Source organism: Pseudorca crassidens, chromosome 2, assembly GCF_039906515.1.
Source record: "Pseudorca crassidens isolate mPseCra1 chromosome 2, mPseCra1.hap1, whole genome shotgun sequence".
NCBI classification, from domain to species: Eukaryota; Metazoa; Chordata; class Mammalia; order Artiodactyla; family Delphinidae; genus Pseudorca; species Pseudorca crassidens.
Genome location: NC_090297.1, coordinates 38,689,881 through 38,704,875, shown reverse-complemented (window position 1 = coordinate 38,704,875; position 14,995 = coordinate 38,689,881). Strand labels below are relative to the sequence as shown.

The following is a 14,995-nucleotide window of genomic DNA, read 5'->3' as shown; positions in this document are numbered from 1 at the left end:
TTAAAAGTAATTGAGGGAATTCCCTGGTGGTCCAGTGGTTAGGACAGCGTGCTTTCACTGCTGGGGCCTGGGTTTGATCCCTGGTTGGAGAACTAAGATCCCACAAGCCGCGCGGTGCCACAGCCAAAAAAAAAAGTAATTGAAATTAATTTCTATTTTGAGCCCCTATTCATTTTGCTCAGTTATAGAAGCCAAATTTCAGTTAATTCAAGGTCTGTTTATTCTGTTTCTTCTGAGATTATATGTAATTTAGAGGGGACTAATGCTCTGCCACTACTGGTGATGTGGGGTGACATGATTATCATCCATCCACACCACTCAGCCATCTGCTGAGGTTTTTTCTTTCTTTCTTTCTTTCTTTCTTTTTCTTTCTTTCTTTCTTTCTTTGGTTGCACCAGGTCTTAGTTGCAGCAGGCAGACTCCTTAGTTCTGGCTTGCGGGCTCTATAGTTGCCGCTTGCTGGCTCCTTAGTTGAGGCATATATGTGGGATCTAGTTCCCTGACCAGGGATCGAACCCAGGCCCCCTGCATTGGGAGTGTGGAGTCTTACCACTGCGCCACCAGGGAAGTCCCTGAGGTGTTTTCATTTGCATCTGGTTTTTGGCAGTTGGTTTGTGCAGGATCCTGCTGCGACCTCCTTACCCTATTCAGGTCACTGGCTCTCTGGGTCATGCCCATGCTGCACTGAGGCATATGGAATATCATTCTGTATTCTCCATGTCCCTCTTGGGTGTGGGAGGAGAGCTTTGTGAGATTGTTTCATTGCAGCACCTTGGCACAGAAAGAACTCTGTGTTTGCCTCTACAGACTATCAGGGTTTGGGACTAAGGTCTATTCTGCTGTCAAATCTTCCATATCTACTTGGGGGTTTCTGTTGTTCTCCTGCTAAGGAGACAGGACCCTTTCTTAGGAGTTCCATTGATGTCTAAGCTCTCTTAGCTTCCTTCTGGCTTTTCTTTTGTCTTCCTTACCTCATCTACTGAGATTTTATTTAGTTTAGGATGGAAAAAAACTGGATGTGTATAGTCTTTCAAATTTTAGTCTTAAACTCTAATTTCAGCTTTTGAAACTCAGTACCAGCACTTAAAATTTTTCTATGTTCTACTGGGACATGGCACCTGTGACACAATAACTTCAACTGACTAAATGGAAGGAGGTATTTCAATTAATGTCTCAGAGTTTTTTACCATCACAGATATAAGTACATAGAAAATGTAATTCCTTACTTGATTTTTCTTTCTAACACAGTGTTTAATGCAGTATGTTTAATACAGTGAGTATACATTTCTCTTATCAGATAATAAATTTTTGATGGCAAGCTCTGTATCTTATTAATTTCTATACTCCCCTAAGTGATTAATCAGAAAATGCTCAGTAACTATTGCTTTATTATGACATTAAGATTATCTGGGTTATGGATGCAACTAGAGATAATCATACTAAGTGAAGTAAGTCAGAAAGAGAAAGACAAATACCGTATGATGCCACTTATATGTGGAATCTAAAATATGACACAAATGAACCTATCTGTGAAACAGAAACAAAATCAGGGACGTAGAGAACAGACTTCTTGTTGCCAAGGGGGAGGGGGGCGGGAGAAGTTTGGGTTAGGAGTTTGGGATTATCAGTGCAAACTGGTATATATAGAATGGATAAACAACAAGATCCTACTGTGTATAGCACAGGGAAATACATTCAGTATCCTGTGATAAACTATAATGGAAAAGAATATGGAAAAGAATGTATGTGTGCCCGCACGTGCGTGTGTGTGTGTGTGTGTGTGTGTATACAGATAGATAGATAGATAGATAGATAGATAGATAGATAGATAGATAGATAACTGAGTCACTTTGATGTACAGCAGTAATTAACAACATTGTAATTCAACTATACTTCAATTAAAAATAAATTAAAAAAAAAGAATAACTGGGTTAAACTTGCCATGATCAGGAGAAGAGGGTAGATTATTAAGCATGAGTCTGACTGGCTCAGCTTTCCTGATCATCTGGCACTGGCCTGAAAAAATAAAATAATTTTTGGTTGTCAGATACTAAATTAAATGATCCAGATACTATTGTGGCTTATTAAAGGACTTTATTGAGCTTCAGAAAGAAAGAACAAATGAAAACTAAATTACTGAAGATTTATATTTTCTCCCCTCTGTTCTTTAGGTCTTCTCAAAAGTTACCTCCAGGGAAAATGCCAATAAGTGATCATGACTCTGGTGTTGAAGATGAAGATGTTTCTCCAAGACCAATTCCTAGTCCTCATCCAGTGAGTCAGAAGGTATCACTGATCTTAGAACTCACCTTTGTGATTAGAAACCTAAAAGTCTCTTCATGTTAAAGCACTCAATAATATTACCTAAAACTTCCTTAAGTTCATTCTAAGGTATCTATAGCTATCTATATGTATATGGCTTTGATTATATATAAAGAGATATATATATATTCCTCACAGGTACATATAATTATTATATGTAATAATATATATGAATATGTACACATATTGTAATAAGTATATATAATTATTATTCCCAGAGAAAACTGAGGAACAGATTGGTTAAGTTACCTGCCTAGGATTATATAACTATTAAGTAGTAAAGCTGGAATTCAGGAAGTTTGGGATTTGGTAAACCTAGTGATTTAGGAGGTTTAGTTTCAGAATCTGGTGCTTTTAACCCATATAGACACAACATTTTGTACATTAACCAGAGCTCAACATCGTTTCTTATTACCATATTCTGAGAAAACATTCTATTTCCTTTTGGAGATTGCTAATAACCTGCCATAATTTTTTTATTGAGGCCAACTAGTGGGTTATTTTAGAATTGTTGTGTCTTAATTACTTATTAGAAGAAAAAGGAATGAGAAAGGCTTTTTAAAATTAATATTAAATTATAACCAAATTCGCCACAGCTAGTATTTTGTTTATTCTTTTTGGCTCTCTTCCAACTCTTTTAGTTGATATCAGTAAAAAGAATAGCAGTGAATAATTTCACTTAGTAGAATATTCTGAATACTTATTGGAAGACCCTTATTTAAGATGCAGAAACATTATTCTTTACTAGATGTGTTGAAGCATCAGGTCTGATAATTTTTTTTTCAGAGAGGGTAAAAAGAAGTCTGTTATAACATAGTTTCCCATATTGTGTTCTGTGATCTAAGCAACATTAATCAGTGTTCCAGTGAAAGGAGTTTCATTGTTAAATAAGTTTGTGAGGGCAAGGACCTTATTTATTTTGTTCACAGTTGCATTTCTAGTACTAGCACATAGATGCCCAGAAAATATTTGTTAACTGTCTAAATAAAGAATAAACACTTTTTAATAAATAACTGGATGTAATTTGGAAAATACTAATCAAAGGAAAATGAAGCATATATCATTATCCTAAAAGGTACTTTTTCCTCTTTAATTTCTTTCCCACTTACAGGTTTCTAAGATCCAGCCATCAGTTCCTGAACTTTCACTTGTATTGGATGGCAACTTCATAGAATCAAACCCTGTGCCTAACCCATTGGAAATGGTGAATAATGAAAATCCTCCTTTGTTGATTAACCATTCTGAACACTTTGAGCCATTGCAACCGCAGCTTTATGATGAGAAACACAGCCCAGAAGTTGAAGCTGGAGAGCCTTCCGTGAGAGGGCTACCAAATCAATTAAACCAGGACACTGCTCCTTTGAGACACTGCAAAGTAAGACGGCCATCTACCTGTAAGAAAGGGAACAACCCCCATATCAGGAGCAGTGTTACACCATCTTCTTTTAATGGACCGTCTCCTGAGGCATCTGAAAAGCTTCAAACAGTTTCTGCTGGAAATGTACACAAAGAAGAGTATCCTGTAAGATCCTCCACATTTAATTCCAGGCAGTCTTCCTTTGCCCCACAGTCCCACCCACACAATTTTGTTTTTTCACCCCATAATTCAGGAAGACCAATGGAATTTCAGATACCTACTCCCCCACCACCATCTTACTATTCCACAAATGTTTGCAATTGTTTTCAGCATCATGGCTGTATTCAATATAGTCCAATAAATTCTTGGCAAGGAATGAATACAGTAGGATCCACTCAAGACCTCCAGTCTGAAGCCCTTCAAAAACATTCATTATTTCATCCAAGTGGATGTCCAGCTCAGTATAATGCATTCTGTTCCTCAAGTAGTCCTGTAGCCTTGAGACCTCAGGGAAACATGGGGGGTTGTTCTTCCCACAGCAATGTAGAACCATCGCCTGTGGCAAGACTACCTCCACACGTGGACTCATGTAACCCATGGCCTTGTGCAGTATGCGTGCACACCCCCAAGACTGGGTCAGATAATGGAATGATGGGACTATCTCCGGATGCGTATAGGTTCGTCACAGAGCAAGACAGACAGCTGCGACTACTTCAGGCACAGGTTTGCTAGCTTTCTTCTGTTAAATTCTTGGTATTAATAGGGTTTTGAAAAAATAACTGGCAACTCTTCAGTAATTATAGTTTATGGAGTAGAATTGTAGAATGTCAGAACTAGAAGAGACCTTGGAAACTGAATTCTAGTCCCTGTTTTACAGGTAAGTAAAATGAGGATTAGAGAGAAAAAATAATTTACCCAATGACACATTGCTAGTTAGGAGTAGAACTAGGCCTAGAAAGCAAGTCCTCTCTTCTCTGTCTTGTGCATATCCTAACCTACAACATAGTTGTATTTTTCTTTCACTTTTTGCCTCTAATGAGAAGTCTGTATAATTTACTAAACTCTATATACAACTAAATATAAAGCCTGCACAGTAGGTTCTGATACTCTGTAGTTTGTCAACCCTATAGTGTGTAAACTAACCTTTAGCCAGTGTACCCTTACAGAGTACATGTAGTGCCGCCTCTGTGTATCTATACTAGGCTTGTTCTACTCATTTTATTCTGAAATGCTTCCTTTCTTCAGGCCTTTATGACAAAGTTCTTAGTCTTTTAATTATATCCTTGCACAGTTTAGTCTTTATTGTATTGTGTCTTTTTCTTTCTTTGCTAACTGACACCCTTCTTCCACATACCTACCGCAAACACCCCACTCCTTCCTTTCCCCGTGGTACCAATGGAAACAACCTGAAGTAGATACTTTCATAGTTTTTTCCATGACCCTATAACTATACTAATATATGTAAAATGGACATATATACATATGTGATTTTTTTTTTAAAAGTCTTTTATAAAATTGGGGTCATAGTGTTCGCATTTTGCAAAAACAAGATAATGACATTTTTCAAATTCTGCTTTAAAATGCTTTAGATAAGACACCCAAGAAAAATTCAGCTTTGCTGTTTTTTTGAACCCAGGTATATCCTCTGAAATTGTAAAATGTAACAAAAGATTATAAACATTTGGCAGAATTTTTAATGTGGCTAAATATTTCACATTGAAAAGAAATTTTTCTTTCTTTCTGGTCTTTTTTTTTTGCGGTATGCGGGCCTCTCACCGTTGTGGCCTCTCCCGTTGCGGAGCACAGGCTCTCGACGCGCAGGCTCAGCGGCCATGGCTCACGGGCCCAGCCGCTCCGCGGCATGTGGGATCTTCCCGGACCGGGGCACGAACCCACGTCCCCTGCATCGGCAGGCGGACTCTCAACCACTGCGCCACCAGGGAAGCCCTTGATCTTGTTTTTTGAAAAAAGATAATAGCGGCTAAAAAGGTCTTCGAAGCTATTTAGAAATCTTAGTACTTGGGATTTATATACTTAAAATGTAAATTATAGACTACTGGCTCTGGTGTAGATTATGAGTCATACTTGGAGAACACAAAAGATGATGTAGAAAATGCTTCTATGATAAATTCACATAGTATTTTGCTAACATATTTTTTAAAACTTTTTTAAGGTAACATCTTATTTAACTTTTTTTTTAAACTTTTTTTTTTAAGATGTTTTTGATGTGGACAATTTTTAAAGTCTTTATTGAATTTCTTACAGTATTGCTTCTGTTTTATGTTTTGGTTTTTTGGCCACGAGGCATGTGGAATCTTAGCTCCCCGACCAGGGATCAAACCTGCACCCCCTACATTGGAAGGCAAAGTCTTCTCAACCACTGGACTGCCAGGGAAGTCCCTATTTAAATTTTTTGAGAGTATCATAACATTTTCTATATACGTTTCTATAGAACTGTCTTATTCTGCATAGGATTCCCTTGTTATGTACAAGAAATCGTCTAATTGGTCTCTTATCAATTATTTCAGCAGTTTGAAGTTTCTGCTTTTGTAAACAGTGCAGCAGTGAACACCCTTATACTTGTATCTTCTGTATATATTCATGTACCACTGTGGCATAGATCTCTAGAAGTAAAATTTTGAAGTCAAAGGGAACACACATTTAAATGTTCAAAGGTACCCAAACTTGCTCCTCTTCTAATATTCAAAGTCTTATTTTGGTGTAGTGGTTAAAGAGAGTGGACTCCTTGGGTTCTAATCCAATTTTGGTGTGACGTAAGTTATACAATCTTGGGCAAGTTACTTTATGTGTCTGACTTAAGTTTTCTCATCCACAAAAGAGGAATATACATAAGTGTATGGAGTTCTAAGGGCTGAATGAGTTACTAGGTAGGGGCCAAGAATAGTGCCTGGCATATAGTGCTCAGTAAATGTTAACTATTATTATTATTTTCATTATCGTTACTATCTCAGTTAATGACATCACTTCTCATCCTGCTGCTCAGGCCAAAATCCTATGCATAAAAACCAAGGCTTTTACTTTTCTAGCTGTATTCTGAACTTAACTATTCTTTACCATCTTTCCTGCTACCACCCTAATTCAAACCATCATTTTCTCTTCTCCATACATGCTGCTTCCAGTACTGTTCCCTCATGTTTTCCTGCAGTTGGAAACATGAGAGCCATCTTTTTAAAAGCCCAAGTCAGATCATAGGGATCCTGCTTAAAACACAATGGTTTTCCACTGCAATTAAAATAAAATCAAAATTTCTTACCTTGACCCTCAAAATCCTTTGGGTTCATCTTCTGTCTCCCTCTCCTCGCTCATCTCTTGCCACTGTCTTCCATGTTGACTACACTTCAGCTGCAGTGGTATGCTTTTTGTTCTTCAAAAACACAAACATCTTTCCACTTTATGTGCTTAAGCTTCTAGTCCCCTTTGCCTGAAACATTCTTCTAATTCTACTAATGGCTAGCTCTTTCTCATCATTCAGTCAGGCCTTAATTACATGTTTTAGTTTTTTGTCTCTAGGGAGCTCTAGGCAGGGAGCTTCATCACTGTATTCTTTAGCACCTTGAATAATACTTCACTTAAAACAGTTGTTCAGGGCTTCCCTGGTGGCGCAGTGGTTGAGAGTCCACCTGCCGATGCAGGGGACACGGGTTCATGCCCCGGTCCGGGAAGATCCCACATGCCACGGAGCGGCTAGGCCCGTGAGCAATGGCCGCTGAGCCTGCATATCCAGAGCCTGTGCTCCGCAATGGGAGAGGCCACAACAGTGAGAGGCCCGCGTACTGCAAAAAAAAAAAAAAAAAAAAAAAACAGTTGTTTAATACATATTTTGTAACTTGAATGAGTGAAAAAGGCCACCAGAAAGGCTATACCAATTTAATACTTGAAAATTTTTCCCATGTCTCTAATACTGGACATATCTACTCTTAAATTGTTATCAGTCTTTATTAATAGAAATGTTTGATTTGCGTTGTATTATTATGAGTGATCATTTTATTGTTTATTGGCCATTTGTATTTTCTTTCTATAAAGTCTCTGCTATTTACCCATTTTTCTATTAAGTTCTTTTCTAATCAATTTATAAGAGCTTATTGTATATTAAGGAAATTGGTTCTTTATCATCTGTATGTGGTATTTCTTACAGTTTGTCTTAAGTGTTTTGTGTTTTAATCATTTGTACAGAATATTCCAGCTTAGACATAATTAGATTTATCAGTCATTTTCTTTTTGGGTTTTGTATTATGTTTAGAAGAGCCTCTTCCCTTTAAGATCATAAAAAATTTAGTCTTCATTACCACCACGCCCCCAGGATTATATTTGTTGCTTTATTTTGGTATATGAGATAAAAGATTTTTTTATTTTTAATCCTTAGATGACTGACTCCATATATTTACTGAATAATATATCTTTTTGTTAGTGATTTAGAAATGCATTTTTTATTGTATAATTAAAGTATCATGTGTTTGTATCTGTTTCTGTACTGTGTTCCCCATTGATCTGCCTGTCTATTCCAGCACTATTACCATTCAGTTTAATCTCTATAGCTTTATAATAAATCTCTTATCGAGTACTTCCTAGGCAGTCTTTCTAAACCTCACTTTTCTCAGCTGTAAATTGAGGGCAGTGATTGGTATTATATGTAGATTTGATGGTTAAATGAATTTATATGTATATGTATATATATTCACACACACACACACCTGTCGGTCTAGATAAAGTGCTTACTGTAGGATGAGGCTATAGTAAACACTCAACAAATTACAGTTATTTTGTTTATCTCTTAGTCCTCACAACAACCTTAGTTTTAGGTAATGTTGAAGCTCATAGTAGCTAAATAGCTTTTCCAAACGGTAGCAGAGTAGGATTTAAACTTATATCCTCATGACACTAAAGCCCATGCTCCAAACCACTATAAGTACATATGCCACTTTGTATTATTAATGCAGGTCGTATTTCTATTGATCTCAACAATTATTGATAATACTTATTTTCCTATATTAATAAAGTTAATCTACTAAAGTTAATGAGTTGAACACAACAGTATAACTTACAGGGAAACAGAAAATTACAGTGTTTAAAAAGGGAGGCTTTTCCACTCCTAGGTGTATATCCAGGGGAAATGAAAAAATATGTTCACACAAAAACTTGTATACACATGTTCATAGCAACATTATTTATAATAGCCAAGGATGAAATAATCCAAAGTCTATCAACTGATGAATAGATGAACACAGTGTGACATTATCTATACAATGGAATATTTCAGTTATCAAAAGGAATGAAGTACTGATAGGTACTACAGCACAGATGAACTTTGAAAACGTTATGCTAAGTGAAAGAAGCAAGATGTAAGGCCACATATTGTTTGGTTTCATTTATATCAAATGTCCAGAATAGGCAAATCTACAGAGACAGAAAGTAGATTAGTTGCTGCCAAAGGCTAGGTTCTGGGGCCATGGAGAGTGACAGCTAATGGGTACAGAGATTTTTCGGGGGTTGATGAAAATATTGTAGAGTTAGATGGTGGTGATGGATGCAGACTTTGTGAATATCCTAAAAACCATGGAATTGTATACTTCAAAGGGATAAGTTTTATTGTATGTGAATCACATCTCAATTTTAAAAGGAGGAGGGGAAGCTTTTGGTGTTTGAACTTCAGCTTTGCTACTTGTTAGTTATGTGATCTGGGCAAGTAACTTTATTTTTAGTGCCTCAAGTTTTTTTCTGTGTAAAGTGTGCTTAATAGTAGTACATTCTTCATGGAGTCATTGTAAAAATCATACATAAGAGCTCTTATTGTAGTGTCTTGTAAACAGGAAGCACTCAGTGTTAGAGACTGTTATTAATATTTCCAGTTTCAGCATGACCAAATGCGGGCAATTCTGGTTAGCTTTTATAAGAGGAATCTTGTGTAAAAAATTGTTCAAATTTGGTATATGGAGTTAGAGTATGCCTCCTATCTTACTTTTGGTTTGTAAGTGAAATAGGAATAAAATGTTTGAAGTGTTAACATTAAGGCTTTTCTATGTGAGTGTCAATTTATGAATGCTAATCTAAACACCTGTATGTTTTTATTTTTAAATTTATAGATAGCCCACTTAAGTTCTTAATAACTAATGACAATGATTTTCGACATTGATTAAGTTTTATGGTATAATGTAGTTGAAATGTGAGAAAATATAGTTAAAAGTCAGTTATTTATAACGGGGGCACTTTGTAATTCATTTTTAAACTCTTATGCCAGTTTGGTTGATTACTTCACTGTCAGTGTAAAGTATGTTTTTAATTGATACAGATTCAGCGTTTGTTGGAAGCACAGTCTCTGCAGCCCTGTTCCCCTAAGACAACCACTGTTGAAGACACAGTGCAAGCTGCCAGACAAATGGAGTTGGTTTCCATGGAAGCACAATCTCCCCCTGCTTTGCACATGAGAAAAAGTGTAAGCATTGCTGTAAGCACAGGTAATTTCATTTTTTAAATTTGTACATGGTACACATAATGTCAAAACCAAGGTGATGAGAGTATAACTTAAGTCTTTGTGTAATTTTACTCTTTCTGAAAACTATACCTGAAAACAGATTGGAAACCATATAACATAATATATTGTTTGTTTTTGCTGCTTTCTCAAGATGAACCCCCAGTTCTAATGAGAGAAGTCATCTGTGGTTTGAGGGATCAGGGAAGGTTTCATCTATGCAGTGTTATTGATTCTGGGCTTTGAAGGGAATGTAGAATCTTGGTGGAATTGAGAGATGGCAGAACAGATGGTAGAGAAAATAGGGCTCAGTGGGGAAACACAGGGTTCTGAGTTGTCTGGTACTCTACACATTACTGTGTCATGGAGAGGCTTTACTGCATATTTCACAAAGCCATGTCTACTTCATTTGGTAAGCAAAATAGAAGGCCTTTTTTTTTTTTAATTTATTTTTGGCTGTGTTGGGTCTTTGTTGCAGCACGCGGGCTTTCTCTAGCTTCGGCGAGTGGGGGCTACTCTTCATTGCGGTGTGCAGGCTTCTCGTTGCGGTGGTTTCTCTTGTTGTGGAGCACGGGCTCTAGGCGCGCGAGCTTCAGTAGTTGTGGCACGCAGGATAAGTAGTTGTGGCGCACAGGCTTAGTTGCTCCGCAGCATGTGGGATCTTCCCGGACCAAGGCTTAAACCCGTGTCCCCTACATTGGCAGGTGGATTCTTAACCACTGCGCCACCAGGGAAGTCCCGACATTTGATTTTTAAATACTCGCCTGATATTATGTATGTCTGATACATCTCTAATATAGCATCATAAATATTGTATTTAAGAATCAAAATCAGAGAACCTAGGGATTTGCATTTTATATATTTTCTCCTGTTTTTCAGAACAGCAGTTTTCAAAACACATATACACCCCAAATCATATTTAGAACCTTGATAGGTAAAACACATCATTTGAGAGCCACACCTCTTGAAGAGGTAGGGCCCAGAATGTCCTCTTTCCCTTTGTACCCCAGTTTTCTCTCTTTTCACCTTTCACTTACCTCTTCATGGCATTTCTGAGAAAATATAATCTGAAAACAGTTCTGGGTAATTGTGTTAAACTAATATAGCTAGTGTTACTTAACAAAGGTTTGTCAGAGAATTATTTTTATAAGTGAATGTTTGTTTCAGTATCTGTTAAATCATCTAACGTCTAGGTGCCAGCTTGTTTTGGAATGCGGCAGGTGATGATCAAGAGCCTGAATCTCAGCTGAGACAAGATGATACCAAGATTTCCAGTGAGGACATGAATTTTTCTGTCGATATTAATAATGAAGTCACAAGTACTCCTGGTAGTGCATCTTCATTAAAAGCTGTTGATATTCCCGGTTTTGAAGAGAGCAACATTGCTGTGGAAGAATTTAATCAGCAACTTTCTATATCCAAGTAAGATCTCTTTGATTCAGTATTCATCTTACCTCTTTTTTTCTTTTTAAATTCTAATATTCTTCTGGTACTCTAACTCAGAAACTGTTTGTTTTCTAAAAGTATTTTCATTGGTGTCTTTCCTAATGTGATTCCTATGTAACAGACAATTCTTTTCTCTTTTTTTTGAATTTTCTTTTTTGGCCGCATTGCGTGGCATGCGGGATCTTAGTTCCCTGACCAGGGATTGAACCTGTGCCCCCTTCAGTGGAATCGAGGAGTCCTAACCACTGGACCATCAGGGAATTCCCTGTAACAGATAATTCTGAGCCTTCTAGAACCATTCCCAGATGTCGCTCACTGGATGTGTAAAACAGTCTGGCTGAATCAGAACATTTGAAGAAAATTTCAAAAATATGTATGCTCAGGCCTCACTGTAGAGATTCTGATAACACTAGATCCCAGTTGGAGCTGGGGTCCTGAATTTTGTAAATTTTTAAAGATTTACCATATTGCAATTATATATGTATAGCTAAGTCTTTATTTCTGAGAGATACAACCTGTTACCTGAGATATACTTCAGAATAAGCTGGTGGGGATGAAATGGCTAGGGGTATAGTTGAAGTAAGGTAGACTGAGTAGGTAATTTTAAAAAGTGATGGTACATAGTGATTTGTTAAACTATTCCCTCTTGTGTCTGAAATTTTTCATTATGAAATTTTCATTAAAAAAAGATAAGGATTGTGAAGTAATTTAGATCCTTAGCAAATTTGGAAATAAATTCAACAAATATTCTTTGAGTTTCTGGTATGTGCTGCCACAGAACTAGGCCCTAGAGATTGAGCAGTAGGTCAGACAAAGCTCCTGACATCATGGAATTTCCATGAGTTGTAGAGACAAACAGTAACCACATCGGCAGGAAATCATATAATTTCATATAATGACAAATGCCTGAAGAAAATAAACCAGGGTGACCAAGTGGAGTGTAACTGGGATAGTGGCATGGGAGTGAGGAGGCATTATTAAGTAGGGTGGTGAAAGAAGCCTTCCCTGAGGGGGTAACATTTGAGCAGTGGCTTGAATGATGAGAAGAAGCCAACCATGACAATATCTGGCAAAGAGTGTTCCAGGTGGAGGAAATGGCAAGTGTAGACCCTGAGGTGTGCCTGAGCTTGAGAGTTCCAGAAACAAGCAGGAAAGCCATTGTGGCTGAACTTAGTGACTGAGAGAGCACAGGAAATATGGTCAGAGATAACAGGCAGGAACCAAATTATGTAGGGCTTTGTAGGTTGTAAAAAGGAGTTCTGAATTTATTTTGTGTTCATTAGAACCAGGGAGGATTTTAAATGATGGGCTGGTATGATCTGATTTTCTTTTTTTAAAGGCCATTCTAGCTGTTTTGTGGCAAGTGAACTGATGAGGATTAAGAGTGGAAGTAGGGAGACTCGTTAATAGACTAAAGACCAAGTGAGGTGAAGGTGCCTCGGAATTGACTGTGGTGGAAGGGATCAGGTGTAGAATAAATGTTAAAGGTAGTGCAATAATGTAAGTTAAAACACTACAGGGTAATATATCACATGAAACAGTTTTAAAAGAGGTGAATTCAGTGGTGGGGGTGGCATGGGGCAGGCCGTTGATTACTTTTTAAAATTATAAGCCTTTTGATAATATTTGACATTTTAAATTATTCTGGTTACAATAATGATTAAAACAATAAATACACCCCTCCAGAAAACTAGAAATATTTATCTGCTTTGCTCAGTAGAGTATATGTCTTAACCTTACAATTCAATTAAGTACTCATAGTATGTACCACAAGTGTATTAAAAAGATCTGTATATGTGTCTCCCCGACTAGACTGAATTCCTACAGGATAGGGATCCTACTCATTTCTATATCTTTAGGACTTGACCCAGTGTCTGGTTCCCCATGTTAGCTCCTTCATAAACGTTCAGTGATAGGAAGAGCAATTTGGGGTGAGCCCCAAAATAAGTCCACATTTTATTTGGAATAATTATAGAAACTGAGAACAAAGAGGCATGAACTGTGGTTATCCTTATTTATTCTCCCTAACTTCTGTAAACTGTAGACTATCAGGAATTAGGAGGTTTTACCCCTGAAATAGTTTTTAAGTCAGAACTTTAAAAAGTCTCCAATCCAGGGACTTCCCTGACAGTCCACTTGTTAAGACTTTGCCTTCCAATATAGGGAGTGTGGGTTTGATCCCTGGTTGGGGAGCTAAGAGCCCACATGCCTCTTGGACAAAAAAACAAAACATAAAACAGGAGCAATGTTGTAACAAATTCAATAAAGACTTTAAAAATGATCCACATCAAAAAAAAAAAAAATCTCCAAGCCATTTTGGTTTTTAACTTCAGAAACAGATCTGAGTTCATTGATAGAATGCAGTTAATTGCTTTTTCAGGGCAATTAACTAACTCTGTTGATTCCAACATATAACAGATGTAAATCTGATTTTTGTTCAGCTTAATATATGACTTGGATTAAATAGTATCTCCAGTGTGGTATATGGTGGTTTGGGTGCTTCTTTAGGAGATTCTTCCCAAACATCTGGTCTGATTCATGCTGTGGTTCCCAGTGCTAAGTATTCATACGTGGCACCTGGCCACCTGGGTTCCCTGCCCTCTTTGGATGTCTTGCTGAATCAGTCTAATGTTAAAGCAGTTTGTGAAAGATAAATTTTTTGGCTTGCAGCATATATGATAATTGGTTGCTTTTTCCCAGGGGAGAGTGGTAGATGATATTTCTTTTGACACAAGCTTGCTTTTTTTTTTTAAGAAGTCGTGCTTTGGACATACCTACTAATACTTGCCATATTAGAATCATCTTTAAACAATTTTTTTTAATTTGAAATCTTTAATGTTTTGGTTCTTGTCTTCTTTTTTAGTTTTTATTTTTGTTTGGTAGGTTAGACACCAAGACACATATTTTTAAATTCTTGAAAATGCAATATAGTAGCGTGATTAAGAGCATGGTGCCGAGCTGCCTGGATTTGAATCACAGCAGTGTGACCATGGGCAGGCCTCATAATGTCTAGATGACTCTGTTTTCCTGTCTATAAATGGAGACGGTGAAAATAGTACCTATCAGCATTGTAAAGATTAGATGAGTTGATGTATTTAAAACACATAGAATAGTACCAGAATTAGTACCTAATTATTGTCATCATTTAGCTAAAGGTAGAATCAGGCAAACTCAGTAACTGACATGGACTCTCCTTATAAAGTGCTTTTGCAAATGTTTGCATGATAAAAATCCTGCTCAGTACAAATACTTTCCCAAAAAGCCATAAAATCTCTAAAGGCTGGATTTCTGCTTCTACATTTGAGTTTTGGTATTTTCACTAAAGTGAAATTAGTTAACATGGTTGAAGATAAAGGTTCAATGTGATATTTAGGAAGCAAGGG

General features: G+C 37.0%; 1 protein-coding gene across 5 annotated transcripts in view; it reads left to right on the top strand.

Annotated features, from left to right (window-relative positions):
- Positions 1-14,995, top strand: part of STIL (STIL centriolar assembly protein) — a 63,119-nt gene that overhangs the window by 36,187 nt on the left and 11,937 nt on the right. For all 5 annotated transcript variants that reach the window (XM_067726055.1, XM_067726057.1, XM_067726056.1 and 2 more), the window contains 4 exons: positions 2,172-2,286; positions 3,434-4,402; positions 9,987-10,152; positions 11,360-11,588. In XM_067726055.1, coding sequence (XP_067582156.1) covers positions 2,172-2,286; positions 3,434-4,402; positions 9,987-10,152; positions 11,360-11,588 — 1,479 coding nt within the window. The remainder of the gene's footprint in view (positions 1-2,171; positions 2,287-3,433; positions 4,403-9,986; positions 10,153-11,359; positions 11,589-14,995) is intronic.